General features: G+C 48.7%; 1 protein-coding gene across 4 annotated transcripts in view; it reads right to left on the bottom strand.

The window, feature by feature from the left end:
• The window catches only part of FLNA (filamin A), a 72,269-nt gene that overhangs the window by 10,470 nt on the left and 47,706 nt on the right, over window positions 1–14,093 (bottom strand). For all 4 annotated transcript variants that reach the window (XM_053371513.1, XM_053371514.1, XM_053371515.1 and 1 more), the window contains 12 exons: window positions 12,970–13,060; window positions 11,892–12,032; window positions 11,640–11,768; window positions 11,083–11,256; window positions 10,783–10,944; window positions 10,448–10,651; window positions 8,761–8,913; window positions 7,873–7,995; window positions 6,092–6,358; window positions 4,413–4,550; window positions 1,990–2,105; window positions 1,118–1,250 (listed from right to left, as the gene is read on the bottom strand). In XM_053371513.1, the coding sequence (XP_053227488.1) occupies window positions 1,118–1,250; window positions 1,990–2,105; window positions 4,413–4,550; window positions 6,092–6,358; window positions 7,873–7,995; window positions 8,761–8,913; window positions 10,448–10,651; window positions 10,783–10,944; window positions 11,083–11,256; window positions 11,640–11,768; window positions 11,892–12,032; window positions 12,970–13,060 (1,831 nt within the window). The remainder of the gene's footprint in view (window positions 1–1,117; window positions 1,251–1,989; window positions 2,106–4,412; window positions 4,551–6,091; window positions 6,359–7,872; window positions 7,996–8,760; window positions 8,914–10,447; window positions 10,652–10,782; window positions 10,945–11,082; window positions 11,257–11,639; window positions 11,769–11,891; window positions 12,033–12,969; window positions 13,061–14,093) is intronic.

The following is a 14,093-nucleotide window of genomic DNA, read 5'->3' as shown; positions in this document are numbered from 1 at the left end:
ATGGGAGTTGTAGTCCAACATCTGGGGGGCACAGGTTCCACATCTTTATATGGACCTGACAAATGCTATCTGGGAACTCCAGCTACAGCAGAACTCCATTGCCCATGCCTTGACAGAACTGCAGAATATGCTAAGGGGATGGGTCATTCTGCTACAAACTACTTGGAGGTTTGCTCAATCTTGCTCAAGGTGCTGACTTATAAAGTCTTGTTTGGTTTTAGACCAGCATCTATCTCTGGGAGCATCTTCCATCAGAGGGAAAACAAGATCTGCCGGGGGCACTTGTGGAGTTCAGCCTTTGCCATGGAAAAGGCTTTTATTTTTATATTTTTCAAAAAAGCTAAACAAAGATCCTGAGTGTTCTTTCAGGCCATGACCCAAGCCACCACTGCCGTTTCCCTTTCACCTTGAGTTTTTGTAGCAGTTGCTTTTAAAACTGGATGTGAATGACCATCTTCCAACACAATTAAATAATGACTCTGCCTCTGACTGCAAAGCATTTATTTTATTTATGTATTAGACTTACATACCACCCCCCTTTAACAAAAGATCTCAGGGAGGTTCACAAGGTCTAAGCAGATCATTCTTTAACAAACCCATGGATCTGCTTGGACCTTATGTCACCTCAATGGGAAAGAGGCCAACCACACACAGAAAAATCTCAAGCCCAAGGAGCCTGTTTTGGGCCTCAATTATTTTGGAATTACAACCCAAACTTGCTGGAGCTGATGGGAAATGGCGGTCCAACACCACTTGGAGGGGCCACAAGTTTCCCACACCTGCTCTACACCATCAGATGCCTGCCCCCCCCCATTACAGTTGCTAGGAGTTCATTTTAGAAAGGAATCATAGAACTGTAGATTTGGAAGGGATCCCAAGAGTGATCTAGTCTCGTCCAACCCCCTGCAATGCAGGAATCTCAACCAAAGCATCCCTGGCAGGCGGCTACCCAACCTCTGCTTAAAAATCTCCAAGGAAGGAGAACCCACCACTTCCCGAGGGAGTCCATTCCACTGTCAGAAGAGAAACAGACCCAACAGCTCTACCTTTGGGAGGGAAGGGGGTGGGTCATCCACTGTACAGCAAGCCTGACCCTGCTCTGCCAGGCCCTTCTTACCTTCATCAATTTCTGTGACATGGCACTCTTCTAGGGCCCCCGAGGGGCTGTGCACCTTGGCATCAATCACACCTTTGGCCCCGTTCAAGCTGACGGCAAACGAGGCTGGCTGGTTCACCTTTAACCCTGACTCCTGGAAGCACACAGCACGTTAGGCAGCAGAAAGGACAGAGCGGGCAATGGCATCAAGCTTTGGCTACCACAAACCCCACGCCTCCCCTCCCCACCCCCTTGAGGACAAGGCGGAAGGTCACTTACCTGAGAGCCAGGTGGCTTAGAGAGGGAGAGCTGCCCCAGGAAACTGGGCCGCAGTGCAAGAGGCAGGCAGGCAAGCAGCAACAGGGGAGGATTTGTTAGGCTAGTACCCTGAAAGAGGGAGGCTGGCAGTTTTCAAAAGGATGGCAGCAAGATTGGCAGAGGCATGGGCCAGGGAAGCTCTCCATCTTTAAGCCCCAGCAGCCAAAAGGAGCAGGGGACTGTTAGCAGCCTTTAAACGAGACACGAGAAAAACCCCAGAGCAGATCCCTGGATGGCCAGCAGGGCTGACACAGTGGCTGTCCCAAGGCTGGCACAAGGCACCCACGGAATCATAAAACTGTGGGGTTGGAAGGGACCACAAGGGTCCAACCCCTGCACCCGTCTTGTCCTAAGTTGTTTAATCACCTTATCTTGGCAAATACCCTCAGCCACACCACACCCCCAGATCAGTACAGATTGGGAGCACACCTTCGCCCCAATCTGCGTCTCCTCCCGCCCCACTTTCAGGATCCAAGTCTCTTGCATCAAGGAACAGCCAGCCCAGGAGAGCAACAGTGCCAACTCAATCCAGCCAGCAGGGGGGAGCAAATGGGCGGTTTCTCCCAGTGCCTCACCTGAAGACTAGAAACAGTGAGTCGACGGGCATCATCTGAGGTGGAGGTGGCAGGTACCACAAAGGGGCTGTCTGGGATGTGCTCGTCATTGAACTTCACAGAAACCTCGTAGTCTCCTGCAAGCAAAGAGGGAGGAAGAGGAATTAAGGATGCTTATCCAAAAGGATGACTAACCGGAATCCAGGCATGGGGAGTTTTTTCTTGTTTGATTTTAACCTGCCTGAGCATGAGATCAGCACCTGAAGCCTTGTTCTGCATCAGGCTGGCAGATATTTGGGGCTTTTCAGCAGCGGCCATGCACATCTTTGCAAATACATACGGCTCCATCACTGATGATTTTTAAGGAAACACTCTGAAGATTTCTTTATTATTATTATTCAGTCTGCATTTGGTTAATAGAATGTGTAAAAAAGAAATATTAGATGTTGCCACTGCCAATTTTAATTGAATGACTTTTTAATTTAATGATGTTTAATTTAATGATTGTATTTTCTCTTTTATCAAATTATCAGTTTGACGTGCAGATGGGTCCCCATATGGAACAATTACCACATATTTACTATTTGGGTAATATCAGAATCACAGCATGAAGTTGTATTTCATATTTAGCAGTTTGCTTGAAATTACATATTTCAACAACTGAACTGCCAAAAATGGGAGTGAGAGATGCTCCAAAAACATTTTGAGTGCTGATTTCTGTATCTTAAAAGTTTTCAGTAGACTTCAAAATTCACACCTCTAGCGTGTAGAAGTTCTTCTAAAACACCATACTACCTCAAGCCCCAATCCTTAATTAACACATTGTGTTTGATAGGGATGGAGGTTATAATAATGCATCTCCCAAATACAATCTTCTGTTGAAAGCAGCCCTCCCCTCCCCGCCGCCTTCAATAAAAAGCATTTGAGATCTAGCTGAGATTCCCTCCCCTACTTGCAAACTGTGGGGCAGCCAATTACCCAGCTTGTGTTCCAGATGGCCGCTTCCAAAGATCTGCCAGCCTCATTAGCAAACAGAAAGCTCTTTAGAGCACTGGATCCATTCCAGGTAGTTGGCAACACGATGCCTGTTAGATTCCAGAAGTTGGCTGCCTGCAGATTCCCTGAGTGGCTTATGGGAGCCGTTCCCAAGAGAAGGAGCTAGAACAAGCTCTGGCGAGAGAGAGAGAGGCCTGCCTCTGGAGCTTCTCCAGCCGCCACCCGTTGGAACAGACCTCGGTTTCCGAGTTGCAACATACAACTTCCATCTGCCTTGTGCTCAACATATGCTTCTTTGAATCGGATGTTGGAACACGATCCTTACTTTATTATTGCTTAAGGCAGATACACAACCTGCGGAGCAAAGAGCAGCAGGGATCTCCCCGCACTGAGCCTTACACCAGCCATATTCTCTTTCTCTCCAATACCTGTGTCTTCTGGCTCCTGTCCCTCTGCCTAGAATTAGCCTGAAGCCTTGCAATCTCCAGGCCTTTGACCTGGCCATTGAAAACCTAGATGGACTGTTTTTACATCACCTCTCCACAGTGATGTGTAAGGCTGCCCTTGCATTCTCTACTACCTTGACAGGGCTACCTTCACCCCACCCCCCTCAGATTCAGTTAAATTGGGAGCTATCTACATCCATTTAACACCACATTTGTATACCACCTTTCGGCTGAAACAAGGGCCATACCACAAGCTTGGTTTACAAGGGAAAAAAGTATGAAAGCCAGTGCAAACGCCAAGAGTGAGAATAGCCATGATGGAGGTGGCGGCGGGGGTTCTCCAGAAGCTGCCGGACTACAACTCCCATCAGCCCTAGGGAGCACAGCCAATGGTCAGGGATGATGGGAGCTGTGGTCCAGCAACATCTGGAGAGCACCATGTTGGCTACCCCACTCAGTAATAGAATTGGAACACAATATTGAAAACCAAGAAGAAAAGAGTTAAACCCTTCAACATCGAATTAAATGTCAGGTGTAATAAAAACGGTGGCCACTTCCCCCTGGAAACCATCAAGGACTGGGCCAGTCTAGCCTCCCTGGGGAGGGGATTCCAGAACCAGGGACCTGCCCCAGAAAACGCCGTTTTGCCCTGACACCAAACATCCCCTCTTTTGGTGGAGAGGGCCTAGTCTTTCACCCTGTAGTGATGATAAAGCCTGTTTTCAGTCCACATACCCCTCATCTTGGTGGCCTCTTCTCCTAAGGCTGAAGGCCAACATTGAAAGCTGGAGATGGCAGAGCCCAACATTTTGATCTCTCACTAAGTATTCCCTAATCCTCATGCATCTGCTGCAGCTGGCAAAATTGCCCCACCTCACCCTCTCAGGCACACAGAACACCCCCCTTCCCCTCTGCATCCATGCCCTCCCTTCTTTAAATCTCCTGTTAAAAACCCTCAGCCCATGCAGCCATCTTCTCCATGCAGCACCCATGACCACTTACCAGGTTCTTGCACAATGTAGGAAACACCACATGAACCATCTTTCCGGTCTTCAAAAGCAATCTCTGCCTTACTGGGGCCCTCCACAGCAATGGAGAGGCCACCAGCCCCAGCCTCCCGCGTCCAGATGCTAAACTCAGCTGGGGAAGAAGGCAAACAAGTCTTATTAGGAATAACTGGCACTCCATCGTCCTCTATTGCTAATGCAAGTTCCACCTTAGCACTAAGCTTGGGACAAAAAGCCTTTCTCTTACTAATATCCAAAACATCCTTTGCAGAGTTTGTTCCAGTGACTACTGCATAGCCTTCCCCAACCCGGTGTCCTCCAGAGATTTCAGATCCATCAACCCCAACCATTGGCCAAACTGGCAGGGAGTTTTAGTCCAAAATGTCTGGAGGGCACCCAGATGGTGAAGGGTGCTCTAGTGGGACACCTTCGCAGGTGGTGTGGATCCTGACCCTTGTGTTTGGGGATGCTTCTTCTGATACAACACTTAAACCAAAAAACAGCCAACATGGTGTTCTGCAGGTGTTGCTGGACTACATCTCCCATCAGCCCTAGACAGCATAGCCTTGTCAATGGTGATGGGACCTGTAGTCCAACAGCATCTTTGAGGGCATCATGTTGGCTACTCCCAACATAGGGCAGAACTGCACCATACATCTAAAGTACCTTCCCAAAGAAGCCTGGGAACCACAGTTTCCCACTCACAGGACTACAAGTCACAGTACCCATAACAAATGACAGGGCCCAAGATTCTTTGGGGAAGTGATGTGCTTTAAGAGTATGCTGTGGATTTGCCCTTAGCTACAAGGCCCAGGGGGATTCTGATAGCAAGACTGGTGGTGCTATATAATCATCATCCAAGTACACTTGAGTTTTACAGAACATGCCCAGGGGACAGGTCCCTCTTCTCGGGATATGGGAGCTGAAAACTGAAGGGAGATGGAAGGACAATGTGGCCTGGTGGGCGGAAGATGACATTGGGCACATTTCCCCATCATTTCCTTATCATTAAACGGTGCCTAACCTATGGTTCTATGGACTACAGCTCCGATCATCCCTGACTACCATTTTTTGCTGTCTCGGGCTGATGAGAGTTGTGGGTCCCAACAACTTCTGAAAGATGATCAAGGGTCTGGAAACTAGGACTTATGAGCAACAGTTGAGGGAATTGGGTATGTTTAGCCTGGATAAGAGGAGAGATAGGAAAGCCCTCTACCAGTATCTAGAGGGCTGTTACATGGAAGAGGGAGCAAACTTGTAGGAGATTCCAACTAAACATTAAGAAGAAGCTTCTGACAGAGCCATTGGAGAGTTGAGTGGGCTCCCTTGGGAGGTGGTGGACTCTCCTTCACTGGAAGTGTTTAAGCAGAGGTTGGATGACCATCTGCCATGGATGCTTTAGCTGAGATTCCTGCATTGCAGGGGGATGGACTAAATGACCCTTCCAGCTCTACAGTTCTGAGATTCCAGGGTTCCAAGGCACCCCTGCAGTCATGTCTGGCAATAGAGGCTGACCTGCCTCAGTCCCCATCACTGCATCAAAAGACTTTTTCAGGCCCAAGTTGTACCAGCTTAAGTGCTAGCATCTCACACCCCTCCCTCCCACAACTCCCAAGTTACACCCTTTTGTCTATCCTGTCCCCTCCCCACCCCCGTCCCAGGCCACAGTCCTACCTGGCACGCCAGCTTCAGCTCTCTCCAGTCCAGGGCCACCTGCCCGGACCTTGTGTGCGCCACCCTCACCAAGAGGGCCCACGGTGAACTGGAAGGGGCTTCCGGGCACATGCTGCCCTTTGTACTTGACACTGACTGAGTGGATGCCCGTCTCAGTGGGCACAAAGCGGATGCAGTAAGTGTTGTTTTCTGCCTCCAAGATCTCTGCATCGTGGGACTTGCCTGAAGGGCTGGTGACCTGAGCCGTCATGTCTCTGATGTTGATTTCTGTGGGAGAAGGGGCAGCGAATAAAACAGCTGTAGAAACATGGGACCGCAGCTTCGCTCCTTCCCTACCATCAGCCAACACCACTGTGCTAAGACCATCAAGACCCACATGCATTCTATGGCGGGGGGCCCACGGGGCATTCAGAGCAGCTGGATCTTAGTCCAGTTCACCACTTAATCCCTTGTCTCCCTACCCCATTCTCAAGGTAACTTAATGCTGCTCCTTGTCTGAATAGTCAGATCTTAATAATTTTCTCCAGACCCAATATTTTTTCTAAAAACAAAACAAAACAAAACAACCCTTGTAAATACAAGGCAAGTGATACTGCACCCCTACTGTTCTAGTCACCCCCAACCTTTGGCCCTCCAGATGTTTTGGACTACAATTCCCATCATCCCTGACCACTGGTCCTGTTAGGTAGGGATCATGGGAGTTGTAGGCCAAAACATCTGGAGGGCCGCAGGTTGGGGATGCCTATGCTAGATGAAGGCCAGGACAGGATCCCGTCCACAATAGCCTTGGCAGGAGCAGAGACCACTGGCAAGCAGAGGTATTTCACTGTACAAATGTCAGACTTCTTCCACAGGCAATCTGAATTCTAACACAGTGCAAGGCCTGTACCGGTAGCCAGCACCAGTTACAGAACATGCACGTGGTGGTGGTGCATTGAGGAATGCGGCCTTCCCAAAGAGATCCCCCCTCAAGGAGGTAGATTTGCCGTGGTCCTTTCCCCCTTTTCAAAACATGCATGAAATTACCCTCATTGTTTCCGAGTAGTTCTGCTGACATTAGGGGTTTGGACACAATGCCCTAAACTGCTGATTTATATTCAAATAGAAGCAGTGTTCACTCCACTTGCAAACACAACAGTCTAGCCACAGTTTTACTTCTGAGCCTTACAACCAGGAAAAAAGCAAGCACATATACACGAAAAAACTCGAATAAAATTCTGAAACTCTACATATTAAAGGGAAAGCAACAACAGGAGAAATGAAAAGAAAGTTATTGTGCTGGGATGAAAGAACGGGAAAACTTTAGGAGGCATTGAGGGCTACATAACATGAGGTCAAGGGCTGTATGTGGCTCCCAGTTACCAACCTGTGTCTTAAACCAAAGTGTTCCACCAACTTGGCTATGGTTTGGAAGGACTCCCAGATGGCCATGCCTGTCCTACACTTCAGCACTTTCCCCATTCTAACAGCCTCTGTGCCAACTGGGGGGACTACAAGTCAACTGGGCTGAATATGCTTTGGTTTTGCACTGTATCATTCTGAGCTGGAAAACAAGGCTTATGGAGATTTGAACACATACTCTGGATTCCAAAATTTCGCTGGGCACTGTCCATGGGCATCCAAACTTCTCTGTGCCAAGTTCAAGGGTGGGATTGGAATAATCCTGACCTTTAACCATGTGGGAGGGGTACTTAATAGCTCGGTTTGGGCAATAGCTCTCCACTGCTGGGCTTGTTTTAGGCAGCACCCTAAACTACAAAGCCTATCCTTAAGCCACTCACCTGGGATTTTCAAACTGAGGTCGCACTGGCTGCCAATGTTGGCAACTGAGGGGGCTTTGCGGCGGCGTGTGATCATCTGCTTCATTCGTCCTTCTCCTGTCACCTTCACAGAAAATGGACTCCCTGCACCAGAGAGATGGAGGGGGAGAGAAAGTAAGCCAGAGGGAGAGGGACTTGCTGGCTCAGCCACATGCTCCAATTGGCCCTTTCAGGAAGAGGAGATCATGGATTTGGGTGGGGGTAGGTTTCGGGGCAGGAGCCCAAGAAAGCATCAACTTCCCTGTGTAAGCTTTTGAATGTCACAACACACACACACCCGCCCTCAACATCCTCCAGTGTAGCCATCGCCTCTCATCTGGCATTAAATCTCATTAAGAAAACTATGCAATCACTTTGTCACACGTTTTAGACTTATCACTAACTGGAAAGCTAAGGACTGGATGTTCTCCATACAAGGCCTACATAAAAAATAAAAAAGCCACACCAAGTCAGGAAGTAAGCTAGGCCTCTTTGCTTTGGTCTGCCGCTGGGGAGGATGCAGAGGAGCACCGGACTGCCCTTTATCTGCAAGCCTGAACAGCAAAAAGCTGCACCAAGCAATGCTGCTGATCATGCAGTGTGTAGGCTGCATATACATTGGAGCAGATATTTGTTTTACAAGTGATGAACCCCCTGCTTTCAACTCCTGCAATGCTTTGTATCCATAGTTCAACCAGAAGCAAGCACTGGAAGGTAACTTGCAATCTGTTCCAGCAACCCAAGTATTACAGACACCTTTGTCCCATCTTCAATTGGAGACATGTTCTAGGGTCCCACCAGCACTTCCTGAACGCACCTTTGTTCCCCTCGCCCCATGCAACAACCCACCAAAGAGAAGACTACCCGCACCTGGAACATGCTGGTCTGCAAACTTGATGTTGATGATGTAGTTGCCAGGCTCTGTTGGACAATAAGTGACTTTGCAAGTACCATCCTCTAGGTCCTCAGTATTGATGTCAACCTTACTGGGGCCTTCAATGGACAAGCTCAGCCCACCATAACCTAAGAGAGAGGCAGTTTGTAGTAACAGGGCTTTCTTATATGTTTGGACATCACCACCATGAGCTATAGGGGACGCGGGTGGCGCTGTGGGTTAAACCACAGAGCCTAGGACTTGCTGATCAGAAGGTCGGCAGTTCGAATCCCCATGATGGGGTGAGCTCCCGTTGCTCGGTCCCTGCTCTGCCAAGCTAGCAGTTCGAAAGCACGTCAAAGTGCAAGTAGATAAATAGGTACCACTCTGGCGGGAAGGTAAACGGCGTTTCCGTGTGCTGCTCTGGTTCGCCAGAAGCGGCTTAGTCATACTGGCCACGTGACCCGGAAGCTGCACGCCGGCTCCCTCAGCCAATAAAGTGAGATGAGCACCGCAACCCCAGAGTCGGCCACGACTGGACCTAATGGTCAGGGGTCCCTTTACCTTTACCATGAGCTATACATGTGCATACAGGCACGTACATATGAACACACACTGTGCTTTGGAAACAGTTGCAAGAGTGAAAAGCATATGCAATTTGGTCTGCTTTTACTGCTTGTGTTACTCCACTGCAGTTACCTATGAGGAGATGGCAAAGTATTAAAAGTCCAGAAGGGAGGCCTTGATGACCTCCAGACACTTAACTACAACATTGATCAGTTCTCCTCCCCACCCCACGGCCAAGGAGGATAGGAGCTGGTCCAGCAAGAACATCTGGGGGACCACAGGTTCCTACCACTGTTTTAGATACTTTGAGGACCTTCCCCCTCAGTTTCTAGTTTGCAGGCATGGGAGTCTTTCCCTGATCTTTCTGTCTAAGCCAGCTTCTCAAAATGCAGACTTTTGCACATCCTTGTTTCTTTCAAATCCTGAACGGCAGATGATCGTACAATGTTTGGAGAAACAAAGGAATTGACTTATCACTTCAAGCACTTGAGAGCTCCGCCACTGAGATGCACTTCAGGGATCTCACTTCCTCCAGGGATTCCGAATTCTTTTTGCAATCTCCTCTTTTTGCACCCTCCTTCTTACTCTTTAGTCTACCTTGCTCACATAACAGTACATCCTGCAAAAGTCACATGGTCCACTTTTCAAGAAGTGCTTCTCTAAACACCTTTGCACATAGGGTTGTAACTAGTATGCATGGAGCAGTAGAACACCAGTATGCTACCTTTACTATGTCTATTCCTGAACATCAGGCCAGCCAAAGATGGAGCTTGTCAGCTGGAGGACAAATAGCCAGCGTCATCATGGTGAAACAGATTGGATCAGTGGGGTGGAAGAGATGAAAACAAACCAAGGATCTTATTGACTTAGTGATTTGTGTTTCTGGTGTACTGCTCCCCAAGAGCAATAAGAACTAAAGAGCCCTGATGGACCAGGCCAGAGGGCCCACCTTAGCCCAACAGTGGTCAACCAGATGCCCAAAGGGAGCTTGCCAGCACTCGCCCCACCTGCCATTTCCAGCAACTGGTCCTCACTTGAGGCAAACTCCCTCCGACAGCCCAGCCACCATGGCGAGTAGCCCTTGTCTTTGAACCAAAGGATTATAAACCTGCATACCAGCATCTCTTGTGTCAATAATGAACTCTGAAGGTTCAAATGTCCGTCCCTCGCTGAGCCCTGGGCCTGAGACCCTGACGCGGCTGGCATCGCCAATTTCAGACTGGCTGATCATCACTGTGATGGGGCTGTTGGGGATGTGCAGCCCATTCTTCTTGATGTTCACAATGTGCTCTCCAATCTCTTTGGGGACAAAAGAAATTCCTACAGAAAGATGGGGTGGAAAGGAAGAAGCAAAAGAGAATCGTTATACCTATATAATCTTTTCTACCCATGAGCTCTGCCAGTTGGCTTGGGACATAACCAGAAAAGCGGAGGTCTTCTCAGTCACTCACCAACATGCCCATTGCGTAGGTGTTTGAGCAGACAAGGCTCCTCACGACCAGAAGGTGGGATCACGGTGGCTGTCAGCTGGCTCAGGTCCGTCTCGGTGATGTTCAAGGGGATGTCGGCAGTGGAGCCCACTTTGAGATGGGACATGCGCATCGTGTCATCTCCTGCAGAAGCAGAGAAAGGCAGGCATTGTGCCGTCAAGGTGGGCCTGCAGCCTACCTTCTCCTTCCTCTTCAGTGTGAGCTTACCACCCGCTCCCTTCTTTCCTTAATTAGCCCAGGTGGGCAGGCTCCAGATCTCACCAGTAATCTTGGCAGTGAAGGGACTTCCTGGGATGTGTTTGTCATTGTATTTCACCAATATGTTGTAGTCGCCAGGCAGAACAGGAAGATACGACACTGTGCAAGTGCCATCCTGGTTATCAGTGCAGCCAATCTCAGCCTTGGAGGGGCCTTCGATGGCCAGAGAGAGGCCGCCTGGAAACAAGCAGAACATCAGACGTCAAGCACGGGAAGAGCCATTAGCCCTAGTGCCCCAGTAACTGAGCCAGCCCCAAAAGAGGGCAGTGTGCTCCTGTGCTGAAAATCAAGGCAGACCCCCCCCCAAGAAAGTGTGTGTGTGTGAGAGACTATACAAGTTTGCATGTTTGGTTTTGCTAGGCATCTTAATGACAGATTTGTTAAGAGCACACAATCCTAAGCCTATTTTCGCTGCTGCTTCCCTGCAGCAAGGAATGGAGGGACCAGGTAGTTGCTGTGTGCATTTACACAGAACAGAAGCATCAACAGCCTTGCCCAAATGGCCAGAAAACCAGAGGGCAGGAGCAGTTCCAAGCACCAAGTGGGCCTTGCGGACTCACCTTCTCCTGCATCTTTTGTGTTGACGGTGAAGACTGCTGGCTTGTTGACTACCCCATGGATGAGTCCTGGTCCATAAGCAGTCACGTGGCCACTGTTGACATAGTCCACATAGAACTGCAGTGGGCTACCTATGGAGGTGGGAGGAGGGTATGGCATCAACATCTTTTAGACACCTACTAGCGCACATTTAGTTGCTCCAACCAATGTGAGCTTGGTAATTTCAGAGCCAAACACCTTTTTGTGTGTGTTACCTGGGATGTGCATGTTGTCGTAACGGATGTCCATCTCATGCAAGCCAGCCTCTGTGGGGGCGTAGCGCACTGTCACTGTGCCATCCTTGTTGTCTGTGATGTCTGGCTTTGCCACCTTGCCAGAGGGCATGCGCACCTCACCTGTGGGGAAGGAGAAAACCACATAAAGCCCTTTTAAGTTAGTGGGTTCACCAGTGTAGGAATGCAAGGACCCAGGAATCTGTTTTTTGCAAGGACCCCAGAGAGGACATTTTAAGGGGACCTGGATTAAAATCACTGGTCCACAATTCACTGGGCTTAGCTAGGCCACTTGATTCATGTAAAGCTGTAATTCCATTTACCTTTTATAGAGCTGTTGAAAGGAGAGACATTTAATATGCTGCAATCCTAGGAGTTTGAAAAACTGAACTGGTTTGGCAAAGCTCTATTTGCTACGGCATCAACACATTATTAATTTGAGGTGAGGAAGTAGATAAGCTTTCTAGATGGTTAGACCTGCATAGGTTGGATTAGGAGGTTAGACTTTGGGGCCCTTCCAGCTCCATGACTCTTAGAGATAAAAATATGCTACCAAGGATGGAGACATGATTAAGATCTATATCCAAATCCTTATATACCAGGCATGTAACAGCAAGTGCTACAGCTATATTTTCAGACTGTACTGAAGCAAACTAGGAAAGTTTGGTGTTCTGCATCAAACGTTCTGCACCCAGGTAACCCATATCCTTTATCAAGAGAACCAGAATCTGCATAAAACCTTCTAGAGCTTATTCTACTTATGCTAGTTATGGAGAAGGCAAAACAAAAAACAGACAGGGCACTGAAGCCCCCACCCTAGCCACTATAAACCGTTATTCAGGCAGCCCTTTGATCTTGCCAGACACTGCCATATGCTTCACAATCTACCTTAAGGCCTAGGAACTTAACAGAGATCAGGAAGCTGAGTTTTGCCTCCATTTACATTCTGTGCTCCAAGCATACTGCTCAAAACACAGCCTGGCTATAAACTATTGCCCTGACCTCTGTAAAAGGCAGAGTCCTAAACCACTTTGATCACGTCCCCCTCCCATCCCATTACCTGTGATCTCTCCTTTCTTGATGGTAAAAGGAATGACCAAGTCGAAAGGCCGCAGTCCGGCATCCAGTCCATTAACAGGACGGTCTGTTGCCTGGAAAAGACAGAGGCACCCCCAAACCCAACACCGCAGTGAGAATCAGTTTTGCTTTTTCGAGAGCCAGACAAGACAAGGAGGGATGGGAAGAAATGGCAGGAGTTCATAAACAGCGATGGAACATGGAGCAGACAAAGACAGACCTTGAAAAGCCACCAGGTACCAGACAGTCGGGGGGCGGGGGGGAGAAAGAGCATGTAGACAGGCAAGCTGGCCAGGAAGCCACCTGAGCTGTTGCATAAAAATGGATTTGGTGGACCTTCTTCCCTTTAAATGCTTTTAAATTTCAGGTTTGCTTCGGTAAGTTTGTATTGCAAACATCGGCTTGGGAGAGTTTTGGAGTCAGATTCTTGAACTAAGCACAATGCTGGGTTCTGAAGTGGAGCTCAGCAGTCATTTTACATACCGAGAGAGCCATTCCAAAGGCTGCTCAGTGCAGAAAGAGGTCCTGGGACTCAACACACTCAAGCTGGCAAGAGCCAGAACTCGATTTTGGTTTTGTTCCTAGTTCCAGAACACATTTCTGGAGAGATGACACTTATTCCCCCTGCCCCCTTTCTATTTCATGGTGGGTTTAAACAGAAGCTGAGGGAGTTTGGTTTGGTTTTAGAGCTGTTTCAGGAAGCATTCCCAATGGGGTGGCATTCACTGTAGTATCTGGGAGTTGCACAACAAGTGGAAAGTAGGGCAGTTGCTTCTGTGCAGCACATTCTGTCCCCACCCCCATGGCCCTGTCATTTGGTAGCTGAATATTTCATCCACAGGAGAAAAACTGAATGGCAGTTTTATGATCATCAGCTGAAAAGGTCAGCACTGCAAGGCACTAATGCAGGAAGGAGTTACCACTCTACAACACTGCGCTGCCCCCATTTGTTTGGCAGTGATTGTCCCAAATGTGGCTGTGTTTCACTGGAGTGGAATCCCACTGATGTGCAGCCAGCTGTTACAGCACAGTTGGGGAACCTGTGTGACCCTCCAGATATTGCTGGACTACAACTCCCATCATCCCCAAGCACTGACTGTCCCAAAG

This window comes from Podarcis raffonei, chromosome 17 (genome assembly GCF_027172205.1).
Source record: "Podarcis raffonei isolate rPodRaf1 chromosome 17, rPodRaf1.pri, whole genome shotgun sequence".
Classification (NCBI taxonomy): Eukaryota; Metazoa; Chordata; class Lepidosauria; order Squamata; family Lacertidae; genus Podarcis; species Podarcis raffonei.
The sequence above is the reverse complement of the archived record's forward strand: the minus strand, read 5'-3'. Positions and strand labels throughout refer to the sequence as shown.